The 17,021-nt window shown below is 40.4% G+C and overlaps 3 protein-coding genes and 1 long non-coding RNA gene across 8 annotated transcripts in view; 3 read left to right on the forward strand and 1 right to left on the reverse strand.

Annotated features, from left to right (window-relative positions):
- The window catches only part of LOC143674466 (uncharacterized), a 61,204-nt gene extending 46,181 nt beyond the window's left edge, over positions 1-15,023 (reverse strand). Inside the window, exons 1-3 of one of the 4 annotated variants that reach the window (XR_013171065.1) lie at positions 14,657-15,022; positions 4,996-6,243; positions 4,238-4,394 (exon numbers count right to left, since the gene is read on the reverse strand). This is a non-coding gene — a long non-coding RNA (uncharacterized LOC143674466). Of the gene's footprint in view, positions 1-4,237; positions 4,395-4,995; positions 6,244-14,656 lie in introns of all 4 variants that reach the window. The other 3 variants (XR_013171066.1, XR_013171067.1, XR_013171064.1) reach the window with 3 other exon arrangements.
- On the forward strand, positions 970-3,971 carry GJA9 (gap junction protein alpha 9). The gene is given in 8 exon segments (XM_077126504.1): positions 970-1,055; positions 2,750-2,942; positions 2,944-3,066; positions 3,068-3,212; positions 3,215-3,379; positions 3,382-3,760; positions 3,762-3,844; positions 3,847-3,971. Coding segments are annotated over 8 exon segments (1,299 nt in total).
- Positions 5,493-11,116, forward strand: MYCBP (MYC binding protein). Its single transcript, XM_077150213.1, has 5 exons — positions 5,493-5,594; positions 5,790-5,862; positions 9,249-9,297; positions 9,541-9,670; positions 10,895-11,116. Exons 1-5 carry the CDS (start codon positions 5,511-5,513, stop codon positions 10,937-10,939), a joined length of 381 nt encoding a protein of 126 aa, XP_077006328.1. The 5' UTR covers positions 5,493-5,510; the 3' UTR covers positions 10,940-11,116.
- RRAGC (Ras related GTP binding C) overlaps positions 10,893-17,021 on the forward strand; it is a 30,050-nt gene continuing 23,921 nt past the window's right edge. Inside the window, exon 1 of one of the 2 annotated variants that reach the window (XM_077150211.1) lies at positions 10,893-10,971. In XM_077150211.1, coding sequence (XP_077006326.1) covers positions 10,969-10,971 — 3 coding nt within the window. In that variant the 5' untranslated portion in view covers positions 10,893-10,968. Of the gene's footprint in view, positions 10,972-15,147; positions 15,493-17,021 lie in introns of those variants that run through there. The other variant, XM_077150212.1, reaches the window with a different exon arrangement.

A 17,021-nucleotide genomic window follows, 5' to 3' on the forward strand; every position in this document is an offset into this window, starting at 1 on the left:
ATGTGGGAGACCCGGATTCGATTCCAGGCTCATGCACTTCCCCAAAACAAGCAAATAAGCAAAGAAACAAACTAAAAACCAAACAAAAATGAAAAAATTCAACAAATGGTGCTTCAGTAAAGGGATATTCACCTTCAGTAAGGGGAAAAAGAATGAAATGTGACCCTGCCATATAACATAGGGAAAAAAACCCAATAAAAACATGGGTCGCATTATCAAAAACAGTGCTATCTTATTGGGTTTCCCAGACAGCAAAACAACAGTGAAAAAAAATACACAAAACCTCCTGTTATTCTGAATTTCACATCTCTGAATTTTAGAGGAACCATTTATTCAACTTAATTTGGTGCTCATAATTCTGATCTTCTAGAACTGTGCTGTGTTAGAAATATTGGAAGTATTCTCTATTTGTGCTGTCCTATATGGTAGCCATACTAGGCACATGTAGCTCTTCAAAATTTAATTAAAATTAAATGAAATAAACTCAGTTCTTCTGTTGTCCAAGCACATTACAAGTGTTCAGTAGCGACATGTGGCTAATGGCTACTTATTGACAGCATAGATATAGGATATTTCCACCACCACAGAAAGTTCTGATGTACAGTGCTAGTCTAGAAGCAAGAATGAACAAAAAGGGTAATAGCTCTTAGTCGATGGCGACTCACTCACTGCACTGAACTGCACTGGGTCTGCTTTACACCACCAAAAGTATAAATCCAGAGAACAGTTGCTGATTTTTTTTTTAAGGAAAAAACTATTTTATTTTGCTTTCTGATTATAAAAGTAAAGTACTCATTGTAAAAAAGTCAACATATATAAAAAAAGAAAAAAGTTAACGTATATATAATTATTAAAAAGTAAGTAAATGATAGTCCCACCACCCAGAGATAATCATAGGTAATATTTCAATGAATATCCTTCTAGACTTTTTGTATGTATCGCTACAAAGAAATAGATATTTTTACAATAATGGGGTCATACTATTCTATATCAAGAATAGACCTAAAAGCCAGACTGATAGGACTTGAATGCCAGCTCCAACTGTGCGACCTTGGGTAAATCAATTAAGGTGGGCCCTAGTTTCCCCCATTATAAAATGGGGAAACATACTTCATGGAATTTTTGTGATGGACCTATTTTGTAGTTATACCATCCTAGTATTTTGTTTGTGTAACATTTTCCTTTATACAAGGGATATAAGATAGACTTTTTTTTTTTATGAAAGTGAATTAAAAGTCACTCTTTTTATCTTTCCTTTGAGAGCCCAGGCTATCAACCTTAATATGGAACCCACTAGCTGATAATCCAGTTAATTATAAGTTTCTCTATTGCTCCCTCAAAAAAAGCAAGCTACATGTCTTAAATAGCTCAGATATTGATACAATGAAAATTTCTATAATACCACCGTGTGCTGGTTTGAAAGGATGTATGTACCCTAGAAAAGCCAGGTTTTAATCCTAATCCCATTTTGAAAAGGCTGCCATTTCTTCTAATCCCTATTCAGTACTGTATGCTTGAAATTTTAATTAGATTATCTCCCTGGAGATGTGACTCAAGAGTGGTTGTTAAATTGGATTAGGTGGAGACATGTCTCCACCCATTCCAGGTGGGTCTTGATTACTTTACTGGAATCCTATAAAAGAGGAAACATCTTGGAGAAAGCGGGAGATTCAGAGAGAGAGGAGAAGAATGTCAGAACCATGAGAAAGCCACAATAGAGAATGCCTCAGAACTACAAAGCAGAGAGTTCACAGTCAGCGACTTTTGGAGATGAAGAAGAAAAACGCCTCCTGGGGAGCCAGAGAGGAAGCTAGCAGATGATGCCGTGTTCGCCATGTGCCCTTCCAGCTGAGACAGAAACACTGACCATGTTCACCATGTGCCCTTCCAGCTGAGAGAGAAACCCTGAACTTCATCAGCCTTCTTGAATCAAGGTACTTTTCTCTAGATACCTTAGATTGGACATTTCTATACACTTGCTATACACTTAATTGGGACATTTCCATGGCCTAAAAACTGTTAACTTGCAACTTATTAAATTCCCCTTTTTAAAAGCCATTCCATTTCTCGTATATTGCATGCTGGCAGCTAGCAAACTAGAACACACCACTACACCAATGATGCATTGATTTCAAGTAATATAAAATTTTGGCACTACCAAAATAGGTGACAACTTTTGTGGACTAAAAAAACTAATTCAATTTCCACAGTAAAAGCCAGATCTGTTTCCTCTGGTTTTATTAAATGCTATATCTTACTTATCAGATGGAGAACATTTATTTTCCTTTGTGTATACAAGAGAGTTAAATGATTAATCTTAGTAATAACTTTTATATAAAATAATCTTAATAAAAAGATATGTAAGATCCAGTTGGTAGGTTTAGGAAAACTCTATAAAGCTCCCCAGTTTAAAAACAAGACAAACTTCCTATAAACTAAGTAAGAAGATTCCTTTCTACAATTCTATTAATAAAGAATATATACATTGCTACCCCAGGTTTCACGCTTTTAAAAACTGCATTATGAAATCTAAACATGATTTTAAATTCTTGACTTATCTTAAATATTTTCCTAGTTATAATTATTACTGCTATCTAGGGGAAAGGTAAAGCAACCAACACAATGAATGATGCTTTGTTCAAATTTTGGCTATAGGTTTGCTTAAAGAAATTCTTCAGAACAGAAGAATTCACCTATCTCCTATTTGATGGGATTCAGAGCTAAGATGGCGGAATAAGTAAACATGGAGAACTGGAATTTCCTTGAAATTGGAATTTTCCTTGAATTGGAATTTTCCTATTCTGGAGGAACTTCATACTCACTCCACTATAATTGGGAATATCTGGCTCACCATCCTGTTCATATTTCGAATGCTTGCTCTGGGCACAGCAGCTGAAGATGTATGGAATGATGAGCAGTCTGTCTTCATTTGCAATATAGTCTGTCTTTATTTGCATTACAACCGGCTACAGAAATGTATGCTATGACCAGACCTTTCCTATCTCCCTCATTAGATACTGGGTTCTGCAGGTGGTATTTGTGTCTTCACCGTCCCTGGTCTACATACATGGGCCATGCCTTGAACAGACTGATCGTTTTGGAGAAAGAGAGGCAGAGGGTGAAAGTGCAAGTGAGAAGAGAACTAGAAGGGGTAAAGCTTGAAATGCCTGGGGATCAGAGAAGATTGGAGCAAGAACTTTGTCAGCTGGAGCAAAGAAACTAAATAAAGCTCCATTCAGAGGAACTTGACTTTGCACTTATGTGATACACGTTTTCACTTGCTCTGTGGTTGAAGCTGGTTTCATGATTCTACAGTATCTTTTATATGGATTTCACTTAGAGCCTCTATTTAAACGCCACAGCTACTCATGTCCAAATATAATTGTTTTGTCTCAAGACCAACTGAAAAGACAATATTACTTTTATTTAAGCAATCCATAGTCACTCTTTCACTTTTCTTAAATATTCTAGAAATTGTCCCCCTTGGTTTTAATAAGATTAAAAGAGGGCTTTGGGGACAACATAAATTGAAGGATGAACATAATGAATTCTATGTGAACAACTGAAAACAAAAGCCTGCTAAATATCAGCACCCATCTATAAACTCACTGAAGCAACTTCCTACTGCACCTGAGTATAATCTGTTAGTGGAAAAGCAAATTCACGTAACAGCGTACCCTCACTTAAATACATCTATATTACAGGCAAATAGTGACAATCACTTTAGAAATAACAAACGTCTTTCAGATGATCAGGATAGTTTCTGAGATATGCACAATTATTATTACATGGAGTCATCTTCAACAGATCAGTTCAAACAATCATGAAGGGACTCATAAAATACTTGAATAAGTGTAAACAATTAAAGGAAAAAAGAAACTGATGGCAAAGTCAGCAAAAGGAACTACTCTAGAGATCACATTTCTTTCTATTCCAAGTGTTGTTTAGATCTGGACAACCGTGTGGGATAGTCCCCCAAACTCTACCAGGAAACCAAAGCAGCTTATCTGGGGAACATGGGGTTCCTCTACAGAGGATCAAAACTGGATGTCCAAAATGTAGCCTCAAAGCCAGTCCAAAGAGGGCACAATCAGACCCTTCCTCCTTCAGAGTGACTCCCAGCCACCTGACATTCCAGGTACTCCTGAATCTCTGAAAGAACTGCCTTTTGAATTTGAATTAATCAGAACCCACAATACATTAGTGCTTGTCCTCCAAATCATTTAGTGTCACTGACCAACAACTTCATTGGTAGGAGGGCTCCCACAGACCTTCAGATCTGAACAGCTGGTGGCTTTCAAACATTCTGCATATGATATTATAGAAGTAGTCTAGTGAGAGGAGACAAAATAGATCTTTGAAGACCAGCTGTGAAGATAGACACCTATAAACCCCTTAAACAAAGAAAAAAGAAAGATAAGTCCTAGAGTAGCTTTAAATTTAAAGACAGAGTTATAATCAGGGTTACTTCTTCATCACCCCCTTCAGAATGTATGAAGAACTGATTTGGGGACAACTGAATATTCAGCATTGAGAAAAAAGGTGTGGAACCAGGTTTTCTCTTTGAAGGAGATTGTTCTTTTCTATATAATTCCCTTCTTTTAATTTCCAATCTTTTTATTTATGGACACTGGGTAAAATGTATTTGCTCCCAGAACTAAATAACTTACTTTCATCATAGAAAACTAATGTGTTTTGAGAACAACCATAATGCGGCTATTTAGTAAATACAATGTTAAAAAGATCTGTGGCTTTTCTTCACTAGTTTAACTAGTGATTAAAAGGGGACTCTCGAGTGGGACTGCTCGGATCAGAGTCTTGCCTCTGCTACACACTGGTCACCTAACTTCTCCTCCACCTTACTAACAGCATATAACCTTCCAAAGAAGGGTTAGAATTAAACTCAGAAACACACGGATTGAGTACTGTGCTAGGCACACAGTAAGTTGCTCAAAAGTGCTAGCTATTATTATTAGCATATTATTTACTACTCACCTTCCAGAGGCCCAGGTCAAGGTCAGCCAAACAACAAGGAAAATACAAACTTAAAAGCTGGTACCCAAACATACTTCTAAACATTCTCTCCAGGCCATTGGAAATCTAAGGATCGACCTGCGTCTGCAACGGGCCCTTTATCATCGTGAGCAAAGACCAGTAAGCACACCTTCCAGGCTCCCACTTGGAAAGGTCCTCCGTCGGCCAACGTCGCGGGCTGCGCAAACTCCGCTCCCGAACGCCACGCCCATCTCCAATCCCACCTGGACACTCACTCACTCACTGGTCCAGAATCATCAAAGCTTCGCCTCTCGCTAAGCAACCGAGTCGCTGCGTGGACCGGAAGAGGAAAGAGAAGCACTGCTCCGTTGGCCAGAGGGGCGGGCGTACGCAGCCTCCCTCGGCTCAGTCAGCTGTGGAGAGGCAGAGCGTCCTGGTCGTCATGATAACAGGCCACGCCCCGGCGATTCCCCACCGTATTTTGCAGGTGCGCAGGCGCTTGCGCCCTTCCGCGCATGAGCAGTACTGCTCGGAGCCCGCCAGCCACGGTCTCAGGCGCCAGCTACGCCGCGGCCGCTGTCACTATGGCCCATTACAAAGTGAGGGGAGCGCGGCGTGGCTGGGGACGTGCGGGCGGTAGCCAGCCGCTGGTCGGCTCCGGGTGGGAGTGGGGACGCGCGCGCAGGTTTTGGGGGTCTGAGGTAGTGAGGCGGAGGCGGGGTTGCCGGACTCCCAGAGCCTTCTTCCTGCTCCGGTCCCCGGGCTTCGGCCACTGACCCGCCGTGTCTCCTCAGGCCGCCGACTCGAAGCGCGAGCAGTTCCGGAGGTACTTGGAGAAGTCGGGGGTGCTGGACACGTTGACTAAGGGTGAGCATGGGCTAGATAGAAGGTTCCTCCTGCCCTCGTCGGGCTCCCCGGCGGTGCGCCCCGGACGCGGCAGTGAGTTGGGGAAGGAGAGGGGAACAGGTGGGACCCACCTGGCCCAGCAAGGTGGCTCTTGGGCTCCGCTGGGAGCGGCACGCCGGGCGGGGCTGCCGGACGCCGCCCTGCTAGGGGTAGCCTAGCTCACGCTACCAGTCTCTGGGTCGGGGAGTGGAAACTCTTGCAGCTGTTGCAAAGTCTTTCCAACTTCCGTTGCTTTGCCTTGAGCAGCCGCAGCGGGCGTGTTTGTTAAAGATCTTGAGATCCGGATTCTTCCCACCTTCGTTTTTTACGGAGCCCTCTGAATATTGTTGAGAAACATCTTCCCTTCAACAAAGGGATAAGTGAGAAAATTAGCAGACAAAGTGGACGATAAAGTAGCTGAGTCTAATAACCCAAGTAGGCGATTCATAGTCAATTTGGCTGTGGCTTTCAATTCCCATTTTTTAGTCTATATTAACTCCTATTTTGTGCAGATTTCATACTTAAAGTAGAATTACAGTTTGAAGAATCTGAAGCACACCAAAATGGTTATACTGTTTTCGCTTTTAAACATGGAAGCTTACTGTTACACTATTATCTCTTCTTCGGGATTCAGGATCTAAGTAGATGAGTAAGGGGAATGAAACTGGAAGGTTCCAAGAGATAGCCAGGGTGCAGTTTAGTTTATTAGCTCAGCGTAGTGTCAGTGCTTGTGTATCTTTCAGTTCACTGTCTGGGATTTTCAAGGGTGTAGAGTGGACGATCTAGTCGGGAGGAGGTCTTGGGTCCATATGAGAAGAATAGGAAGTATCTGAGAAGTAATTTGCTAACTGTTCTTCGGGCACAAGCAAAGCTTAAAGGAAAATTCTGGGAGAAAAATAACTGTGGGTCTTACTAGAAAGCAGAGCTTTTAATTCCCCTGCATGGGATGGTAGTTCTGAATTGCTATCTATTTTGGGCTCAGATGTTAGTTTTCCTATCTCTTTGCAAATAAATTTCACGAAACATTAAGGGAAAGTGCTATACTATGTTGCCTCTGAAAGTATCACCAATGCTTAGAATGTTGCCAGCCCCTCCAGCCAAAAAAACTCCGTAAGTTCATTTCTGTCATTTATTTAACCATTTTATTGAGGTCTGGGCACTGGGGAGACAGTAGTGGAAATAAAAAAAAAAAGTCCCTGCTCTCATGAGCTAATATTCTAGTTGGGGGAGACATATAATAAGTAAATACATAGTGTCAGCTAGTGTTATGAATAAGAGGACAGCAAGATAAGAGGATAAAGAGTGATAGATGGGATGTGGTGGTGGATGACCTCTCTTAAGAAGTTAAGTTTGATCAGAGACCTGAATATCAAGTATTATGTGATGTCAGGGGTTCCAAGAAGTTTAAATCTGCCAGAGTGGTGGGATGGAGTGAGTGAAGGAGAGAATAGTTAAGGGCAGAGAAATGTTGGCTGTGGTAGATGGCTGCACAGCTTTGTGGTATAAGGATTTTACTTCACGGGAGACTGGGAACCAGCTTCCTCTCACTTGCTCGCATCCACTGGAATCTAACCCCTCAGTTTCCCTACATAAAGTCAGACTATTTAATATTGTTAAACTTTGGTTTTCAGCTTCAAACATTATATACTTTAGACAGATTTAATATATAATTTTTATTCAGTGTATTTCCAAGAGAATTTGGAACTGCTATAACATTAAAACACTATAAGGCAGGATGGCTAAAGATAAAGATGATTATAAATAATTTAGAAGAAGAGGCATCTTAGTAGCACATAAGTTGATTATTTTGAGCACTATTTCCACCTCTAAAATTCCTGGCTGCTAAGGAAACATGATCAGGTAGAGCCTTCTTGTCTGATTAAAAGGAAGTATACGTCATCTATAGAAAAGCACAGAAAACTTAAAATATATATTCTGTAATTACTAACTTTGTAATTATCATTCACAAAAACTTAGAAGCTAAAAAGTCAGTGGGGGAAGAAGCAGAGGAAAGGGTAGAGTGTAACTACCCATGAATTTTATAAACCCATGTCTTATAAAATTGGAATCTACTGGAGGACAATGGAAATTAATGGAAGAAGAAACAAGTTTGAGCATATAATTTAAAGGAAGTGGTAGTAAATATGGGAAATTAAAGAGTACTATAAATATCAGATATTGAAAGGAGAGAGGAGGAGAGGAAAGGTGTAAATATGCCAATTTCTAAAAAAATGCATTATAAGTGCATTTAGAGAGATGAAGAGTAACTATTAGAACTCAAAGTAAATTAAATGTAGTTGTCTATTTGGTTTTTTTCATATTGTCTCTATTTCGGTAAGTGATTGAAAAACAAAGGGAAGCATGTAAGGAGGCTCGTAACTTGGGGCTTAGATAAGCACATTTTTTACTGTAACTTGTTTTGGCTGTTATCAGATTTTTAAAAGTAAATTCTAAGAGGAATTTGTTCGCTAGATGATGAGCAAAGTAGTGCTAACATGAGCTATATGTTATGAAGACATTAAAGTGTATTATGGATTTAAGCATGCTGTTACTGGTAAAGCTTTTGGTTGTTAATTAACATGCTGTGTGTGAAACCTGATTCTTGAAGAATATTTTGAATTCAAAGCTTCTTCCAGTAATTACTACAGCTCTGTTGATTTTCTCCTAACTTTTTCTCACATACACTCACCTTGTTTCCATTCTTCTATCTCTCTAGTGCAGGTCACTGTCTTTCCCAAATGGATTACATATCAGCCTCTCAGTCTGTATTTATTCCTGTCCCACTATAGTCTGTCTTCTGCACAGCAGTCAAGAGTGATCCTGTTACTCTCTGCTTAATGTTTAGTTATCTGTCTGTTGTTCTTAGGATCAAAATTCAACTGAATTTCCACAATCCTCCATAGTCTGGCCCCTGACGTGTCATTTTTCCAGCTTCCGTGCCTCCATATTACTCAAACTTTATCCAGCCATACTCGGAGTTTTCAGTTCCTCAATATGTTCTCCTCTTACCTATATGCCTTCCCATTTTATCTGAAACGTCATTTAGGTTTCAGGTTTTACTTCCCTTCTTTCTAGCCTTGTCTGATGCCCTAGGCTGAGGTAGGTGTTCTTTTATTGTACTCCCATTATCCATTATCCAGTATTGCTGCTTTTAAGACCCCTTTTGCGAGTTCCTTTTTTATCTTTTGTACTTGACTGTAAAATTTGTTTAGAGCAGGAGCCTCCTCTTGTTTACTGTTGTATGGACAATACCTAGAAATGTGCTTGGCCATATAGTAGGCATTTCATATTTACTGGGATATGGAATATAGTTTCAGCTATACAAATTTAAGATTTTAATCACTGCTTTTAAACTTTCTGATTTACAGTGTTGGTAGCCCTATATGAAGAACCAGAAAAACCTAATAGTGCTTTGGAGTATCCTTTTCATCTTTTAAGTCAGAAAATAAAAAACACCTTATTTTTGACATTCTTCTTTTTTCACATAGATAACCTTAAAACTACATTTGTTATAAAAAATTACTTTGAGTTTTTGGATGATGATTTATGGGTAAATATTGGTAGGGTGGGGTGAATCTAGTCAGAGATATTGATGCTACTCTGGGATATTTCATTAGTTTCATTCAGCTTTAAGAAGTAAATCCTTAACATTGATATTAGTTTTTTAAAGCATCATTTAGGAGCTGCTACCCCAGAAAATCCAGAAATAGAACTGCTTCGCCTAGAATTGGCAGAAATGAAAGAGAAATATGAAGCTATTGTAGAAGAAAATAAAAAACTGAAAACAAAGGTAAAATTTTAAAAAATATCCATGTTAAAAATCATTTCACCTTTAATTATTATATGATGAGAATCTCACTAAAATGGACAATAGGAGAAGGAGGAGAGTAAATATCAATTTGAATTAGTTATAAGGCCAAACTTATGCCATGTATAGAAAACCACAAGCCCAACTGTAACAAGACAAGCAAAGTGTGGTTAAAAGAGGTTCTTGACCTGGCATCAACAATAAGTGAAGAATATTATTGGTTAATATGGCTCATAGGTAAATGGACTGTTCTGAGATTCTTCAGTATTTGATTTATATAGGTACATATAGGGTCACTGCTTTGTGAATAGTGCTGCTTAAGAGTACACAATCTTAGGCATAATCTGCCTGTTCATATGTGGTGGCCCCGGGCTAATATACCTCTATAAATTTATTTGTACTTAAGTATTTTCTTTGTTCAAACTCCCATGAGAATTTTCTAAACTTCAAATTAGGCAACTCCTAAATTTTTAGCGTTTTACCACATTTTGAATCACATAATGAATTTTATACTACTCTAGGCATTTTTCACAAATGTGCTTTATCTTTTCAACAACTTTGTGAGCTAAGTGAAACAGGTACACAGGCCATTTTATAGCTGAGGAAACGAAAGCAAAGTGACGGTCAGATCTGACAGCTACTTGGAAAAACCCAAGTCTTAGCCCAGTATTCTTTTAGAGGACCACAATTTAGCTTAAGAGAATTTGCAATGTCTTAAATTATACAAGATTCCACACTATGCAAATGCCACTTAACTCACTGGCGCTTTTTAAGTGAAAAATATTAGTTACTCTTCCACACGTCACATAATTATTTTTTCCTACATTTTACGGAAATTTCAGTCAACTTTTGTGGAGAGAAGAAAATTCCCTACTATAAGCCACAAAAGTTTCTAATATTTGGAAAGATAGAGTTTATTGGATATCAAGTACCTGAGTAGTGCCTTTGTGAACTGGATTTAATTTTAGTTCCCTAATACTTTTTAAAGTTTTTGCAAAAAGGGTTTTCACTGGGCTTGATGGAATTAAATTTTAAATCATTGAATTTTTTTTCAGAAGGACAGATATAGACACATTCATACAAACTTATTGATTTAATCCTTAAATTGAATATAATAGTTAATTTGTTTTTTAAAAATTATTTTTTATTATTTTTACCCAGTTAAGAATTAAATTCACCTAAACACCTCTGTCTTTGCCCCAATAGCTTTCTCAGTATGAACCACCTCAGGAGGAGAAGCGTGCTGAATAGGATTCTTCTCAGTTGAAAAGACACTGAAAATGGTTTTGTATGACTTGAATAGTTTGTATAGTATATAATCTTTTCTGAACAGATGCTATAGAACTCTTTTAATATGTTAAATTCACTTATCATACTTTACTTGTTATACACACATAGAATCACCAATAAAAACTCAATATAACTTTCTTTGGGTCTCAAAGCAGGAGAATCTAAAAGTAAATCCTGAAAAAAATCTAAACAGGTTTCATTACCTTAAAAGACTTCTGATTAGTAATGATGGTACTGGTTGTATTTTAGCCAAGGAAGTTTAGTATGGAGCTATTCCTTGGTTTAGTTCAGGATATGAGCACAGGTATAGTCATTCTTTAAAATGAAGATGACACTGTTGTTTATATTCCCTGTTGGTAGCTGGAGAGATCTGTGTGACATAAGATGCATTTGCACAGGTTCCCATGAATCCTCTGCTCTTATTTATATAATACAGAACGAATAACTCTTCTTTGCCACCACTTTGCCTTAGATAACTGTGTGTGCCAGCTTGAACTCTGACACCACATTTCCCTTCTATGCAATCATGCCCTATCTGATAAAGTTGCCTTGCTTTGCTCTGTGCTTCAATGGGTCCTACTTGCACATTGGCCTTTCTGTGTATTTCAGTTTGCTCTAATAGCAGTTACCCTGATTGTAATTTATATAACTTTAAACAGGATCACACTGTCCCCCTGCCTCACCCTTAGAAAACTGCTTAGTTGAGCACAGAACAGAGGCAATATAAAATTATGGGTACACGCACAAGCTGGTATGAGAAGGGGAAATGAGCCATATATCATGGAAAATAATAGTTTGTGGGTATAATTATATAGTGCTTTTTCCCTCAAAGTATTTTTCTAGCCTTGAATTCATTTTATCTTCACTATCCCTGTGAAGTAGGTAGGGCACATATGAGGGGAGGTTGGGTACTGATTTTTTAGGCCAAAGACTGATATTAATACAAACCATCTACTAACTGTAGAACCTTGGCGTATCCGTTAACTGTTCTGAGGTTCACTTTCCTCATCTGTTAAATGAGAATGTCTGTGCTGCCTACCTCACAGGGTTGTTGTGAGGGTCAAAGAAGAATGTATGTGAAAGACTTGTAAATGGTAAAGCACTATATACTTGTTTGTTAGTCCTTTTTTCCTTTCTTTTCAAAGACCTACTGCCAGATGTTTTATTAATAACTTATTTTCCTCACTGAACGACATTATTAAGAAATAGCCTATTCCATGTATTCTATCACTGTTGTTACAGAACCTGTCTTTTTTTTTTTTTTTTCGCCAAAACACACACAGAAAACAAAATTAATCCAATGAAAGCTGGTTTAACTAGCAAAAGTCGCAGCATCTTCTGGAAACTGACCAATTCAGTTATAAGTGGTTTTTAATCAGTCATATTGCTAAGAATGTAGCCAGTGATCTCTGCCTCTTCTAGTCACAAGTTTGTTTGAGAGGAGTCCAGATACTGCTGGTAGAATATTAATCAGAACTGATAACTCATCAATTTGAATGCTTCCAACAAGGATAGCAATGGGCTAAGTGCTAGGCATTATAAAGTTGAATGGCTTGGAAATTATAAGACATGTATATAAGTAATTGCAATATGGGATAGGATGTGCTGAGAACCATCTGAATAATAAAACACGGCCCCATGTGGATTTTGGAAGAGAGGGAGAGTTGGCTTCTTTAAGAAGTTGGTATGACAGTCTTTTTGTAGATAAGGGCAAGTAGAAATTATTTCTGGCAGGGAACGATCATTTGCCCCTTCCCCCTCCCCAACCCCTCAGTGGGATTAATATTGATATTTTTCTCAGTAAAACAGGTGACTATCCCTTGAACCATCCTTTTAGACAGAACGCAGTATGTGGGTTGGATAATCACACGGTTCGGTGCAACTGACTTGCTTAACCTGCTATACTAATCAGTGCTGCTTAAGAATTCCGGGTCAGCTTGGCTTCTGGAGGTACTTTTCAACATTTCTATCAAGGATTTGGATGAACACAGTATACAAGCAGGTGCTCAATGGAGTAGAAAAAAGATCCTATCTGTTCACTTCCTGCTATGCTTCACATGCTTTATCTATAAAATGTTGATTTCACATCTTACCTAACTCAAAAAGTTGTTGTGAGGATCAAATTAAGTATAATGGATGTGAAAATGCAAACTAAAGGACTACATCTGGGTCAGATAGTAGCAAAGCCAAATTTGTTTAAGTGCCACAAAGTTGGAAGAGCTGGTTGGCAGAATATATTGAAATCAGCTTTAAAATGATTAACAATCTGAAGTACTCAAACTTTTGGACCTAAAACCAAAAGTTGAAATATCAAGTCCTGCATTTAGCTTAAAAAAAGGCAGTTATACAAGTTTAGGCACCAGGTTTGCTGACAAAGTACTAGTTCCAGTGATTACCAATGTGAACCACATGCCCCAATAATACTTAGAAATATATCCATTCTGGAAAATATCAATAGAAATATTGTTAGGTGTTAAATAGCATACTGCAGGCTGTATTGAGCAATACTGTAGGTGCCAGACATTTGATGGATGGTGATAAGTTTGAATGCATATTAAGGAGGCATATAAAGGAGGGTGGCCAATAGGGAGAAAGAATTTGAAAATATAAGATAGTACTGTCCAATGTGGTAGCCACTGGCCACATGTGGCAATCAAAATTAATGACATTTTAAAAATTTGGTTTTTCAGTCACACTAGCAATATATCAAATGTTCAATCTACGTTGGTACCATATTGAAATGGTTACCATATTCAATAGTGCAGATATAAAATACTTCTTCACATAAAATTCTGTTGGACAGCACTGATAAAGGAATGGGTGAAGGAGCTGAAGATGTTTTATCCGGGACAGAAAAGCCTTAGTGGGTAAGAAGACTGCAATATAATAACTGAAGGGTTGTCATGAAAAAGATGACTTCTGTTTTGTTGCATTATAAGCTCTAGGGAGGAGCAATGTGACAGTGGCTCGGTGGCAGAATTCTTGCCTGCCATGCTGGAGACCTGGGTTCGATTCCTGGTGCCTGCCCATGCAAAAACAAACAAAAAACCCACCAGGGAGTATGATTTTCATCTTGAGTAAAAAACTTTTAAACAAGTTTCCCACAGTAGAATTGGCTGGCTTATGAGATAACGAGAGCTTCTTCCTTAGAATTATTTAAAAGGAGGATCCTCTTTTGCCATATTCCCAGTTCTTTTGCCTGACTCAAGAATGAAAATTCCTCTAGCTTTCTCTAACATATTTGGCGAAAAGCATTTGCTTTGGTTTACTTTCATTATTCACCCCGTTGTCTCTGATATGGAAGTCTAATATGGAGAAGATGTGAGCTATGGAATTACTGGAAAAGTACACTCTGACGAGGTGGGAAGGAGGGGAAATGGAGTCCTATTAAGTTTGAAGTGGCAGTGTCCACATTTAGCGATTTGCTGAAGAAAGATGTTCTGTCTTGATCGCATTCCCTTTCCTATTAGGGTCTAGCCACCTGCCAAAAGGGTTGCTTAACCCTTAGTGTGTCTCGCTCCTACTTCTCACCTTTGCATATCCCAACCATATCCATCCATCTAGACCTGCTCAGACGCTACCTCCTCTTCAGAGACTTTCTCATCTTCCTAACTCCCGAGCGTTTTTATCCTGTACCTATGCCCTTTCCACCCTTTATCCCGTACCGAGGATACTTACATAGAGGTCCGAGCTCTCTAGTAATCTGCGAGCAACTTGAGGGCACGCAAGGCCCGAATCGGTTCCAGTTTAGTGCTCCCCGGCACCCAGGGCATTGTAGGCATCAATAAATGGACGAGTACAATTGTACGAGTACACTCAATTCTTCCACCAAATACCAGAGAGTCTGCCCCATTAGGGTGATTTCCGGTGCCCCGCAGAAGGTAGTGGAGTTGCTGAACAGCACGACGCTTGGCCGGCCAGGACAGACGAGCGAGAAGGGGCTGAAGGCTGAGGGCCCGGAGTCCGGGCCGAGATCGGCGACCGGGCCGGGCCACTCTCCTCGTGACTCCTCCTCCTTCCCCTCCGCAGATTCGAGTCAGGTGATTCCGAGCACGTGATGGGGCACCACCTACCCTGCTGCTCCCGAGTGGCAGCTCGGGAGGCCAATGAGAAGCTGGGCCTCGTTTCGGAGCCTATGAGAGCGGAACTTTAGGGGGCGGGCCGGACAGTGGTGGCGGCTACCCGAGGAGGCGGCGGCGGTGGTGGACTCGGGAGGCGGCGGCCTGGCTTTGCTTAGCCTGGCCTGTCAGGGCGCGGGCGGCGGCGGCTCCAACACCATGTCCCTGCAGTACGGGACGGAGGAGGCGCCCCTCGCAGGGAGTTACGGCGCGGCGGATTCATTTCCAAAAGACTTTGGCTACGGCGTGGAGGAGGAGGAAGAAGAAGCGGCAGCCGCGGGCGGCGGGGTCGGGGCGGGGGCCGGCGGAGGCTGTGGCCCCGGCGGCGCTGACAGCTCCAAACCTCGGATCCTGCTTATGGGGCTCCGGCGCAGCGGCAAGTCCTCCATCCAGAAGGTGAGCGGGGCTGCGCCGGGCCCTCCTGCCCCTCCCCCTCCCCGGGGACCCAGGTAGCCGCCCGGCGAAGGAGGCCCCCGAAGAGGGCGGCGGCCGGGGGATGGCCGCGAGGTCTGTCTCACCACACTTTCTTTTCTACTCTTGGGAGAGCTGAGCGAGAAGCCCCGCGCGGAGCAAGGATCCCGACCTCTGAGTACACGCCCAAGTCAGCTGAGGCAAAGTGGGTCCCCGAAGGCGAAACTGACTGGAGGGAGGCAGGTGCCCAATGGCACCGCCCGAGACCTCCGCCTCCCGGGACCCAGCCACTTGTGTCATTTACGAAACTGAGGCGAACTTTTCAGTTCTAACTTGGAGAACTTGATGGGACTCCCTCCCCTACCCGGTTTTTATGGGTTCCTCTCACTTCAGGTGCCCTGAGTTTGCAGAGATTGCCAGCCGAGCCCTAGGGAGGGAGCACCTCCCGAAAGCGCCGTGACTAAGTCACTGGCCATATTCATGCTTGGTCTGTTACTAGTTTGAAGGAGACTTTACTGTAACTTTATTGGGAATTGTGTACTGTAATTCCACCCATTTTATTACTTGTGGCCTGGTGAGTGTAACTATTGGCGCTCTTCCCACTGTGTGTGTTATTAAAATCTGAGACTTCAAGAATATTTTGCAGATCTACGACAGTCCATTTGTTTCCTGTTGGGTCTGTAAAGAACAAATGGAGGGCTATATACATTTTAGTAAAGAGAGATAGAGGCAAGGGTGATCTTCTCCATCAGCCATCCCCTTTTCACACCGAGTGAACTGGTAATGAATATTGAATGAATTATATTGTCAGACACTTGCTTTTTGCTCTTTCCAGTCTGTTGCAAATGTCTATTAAAAAGAAATCTCTGTGATATTTTGTAGACATAATGTTTTAAAAAAGTAGTCCTCTTCCCTTTTTGGATTACTGTGTTGTATTTACTTTGCTTTTCACCTCTGTAGTAAAATTTTGTTACTTTTATGGTAGATTTTTAGCAAATTGATTTTAATTTTTCTTGTTTGTTTCTAAACCTTGGGAGAAATCATTCTTTTTTTTTCCCAGAAAATAACAGCACGAGGTAAATTAGCTTTATGTTATTATTGTATGGGTTGTGAATATTGTGATTCTTAACAATTGCCCTTATCATTTATTTCTCAAGGGAGGTTTTCCGCCAGAAACTTCCGTAGCCTCACTTTCTCCTCCTCTCCCTCCCCTTTGGACATTTATCACTTTCTGCCTGGTATTATTGTTATTGTCCTTATTTTATTTCTTTCGCAAGGCTGCAGACTCAGGGCAGGTGCAAGTCAGTTTCATTTTTCATTATTCCTCAGAGCCTGAAGTAGGCAGTCCAGTATTTTTTGAATGATTTTAATTTCTTAAACTTTTGCTACGCAGCTTTCATAATCTTAAGCAGGTTTTGACAAAATTAATACAGTTAAACAAAAAAAACCCAATGAAGGTGAGAGACATTGCCACTACTAGCACTGAATATGGTGCAGAGAAACTAGCAGAAAAG

This window comes from Tamandua tetradactyla, chromosome 2 (assembly GCF_023851605.1).
Source record: "Tamandua tetradactyla isolate mTamTet1 chromosome 2, mTamTet1.pri, whole genome shotgun sequence".
Lineage (NCBI taxonomy): Eukaryota > Metazoa > Chordata > Mammalia > Pilosa > Myrmecophagidae > Tamandua > Tamandua tetradactyla.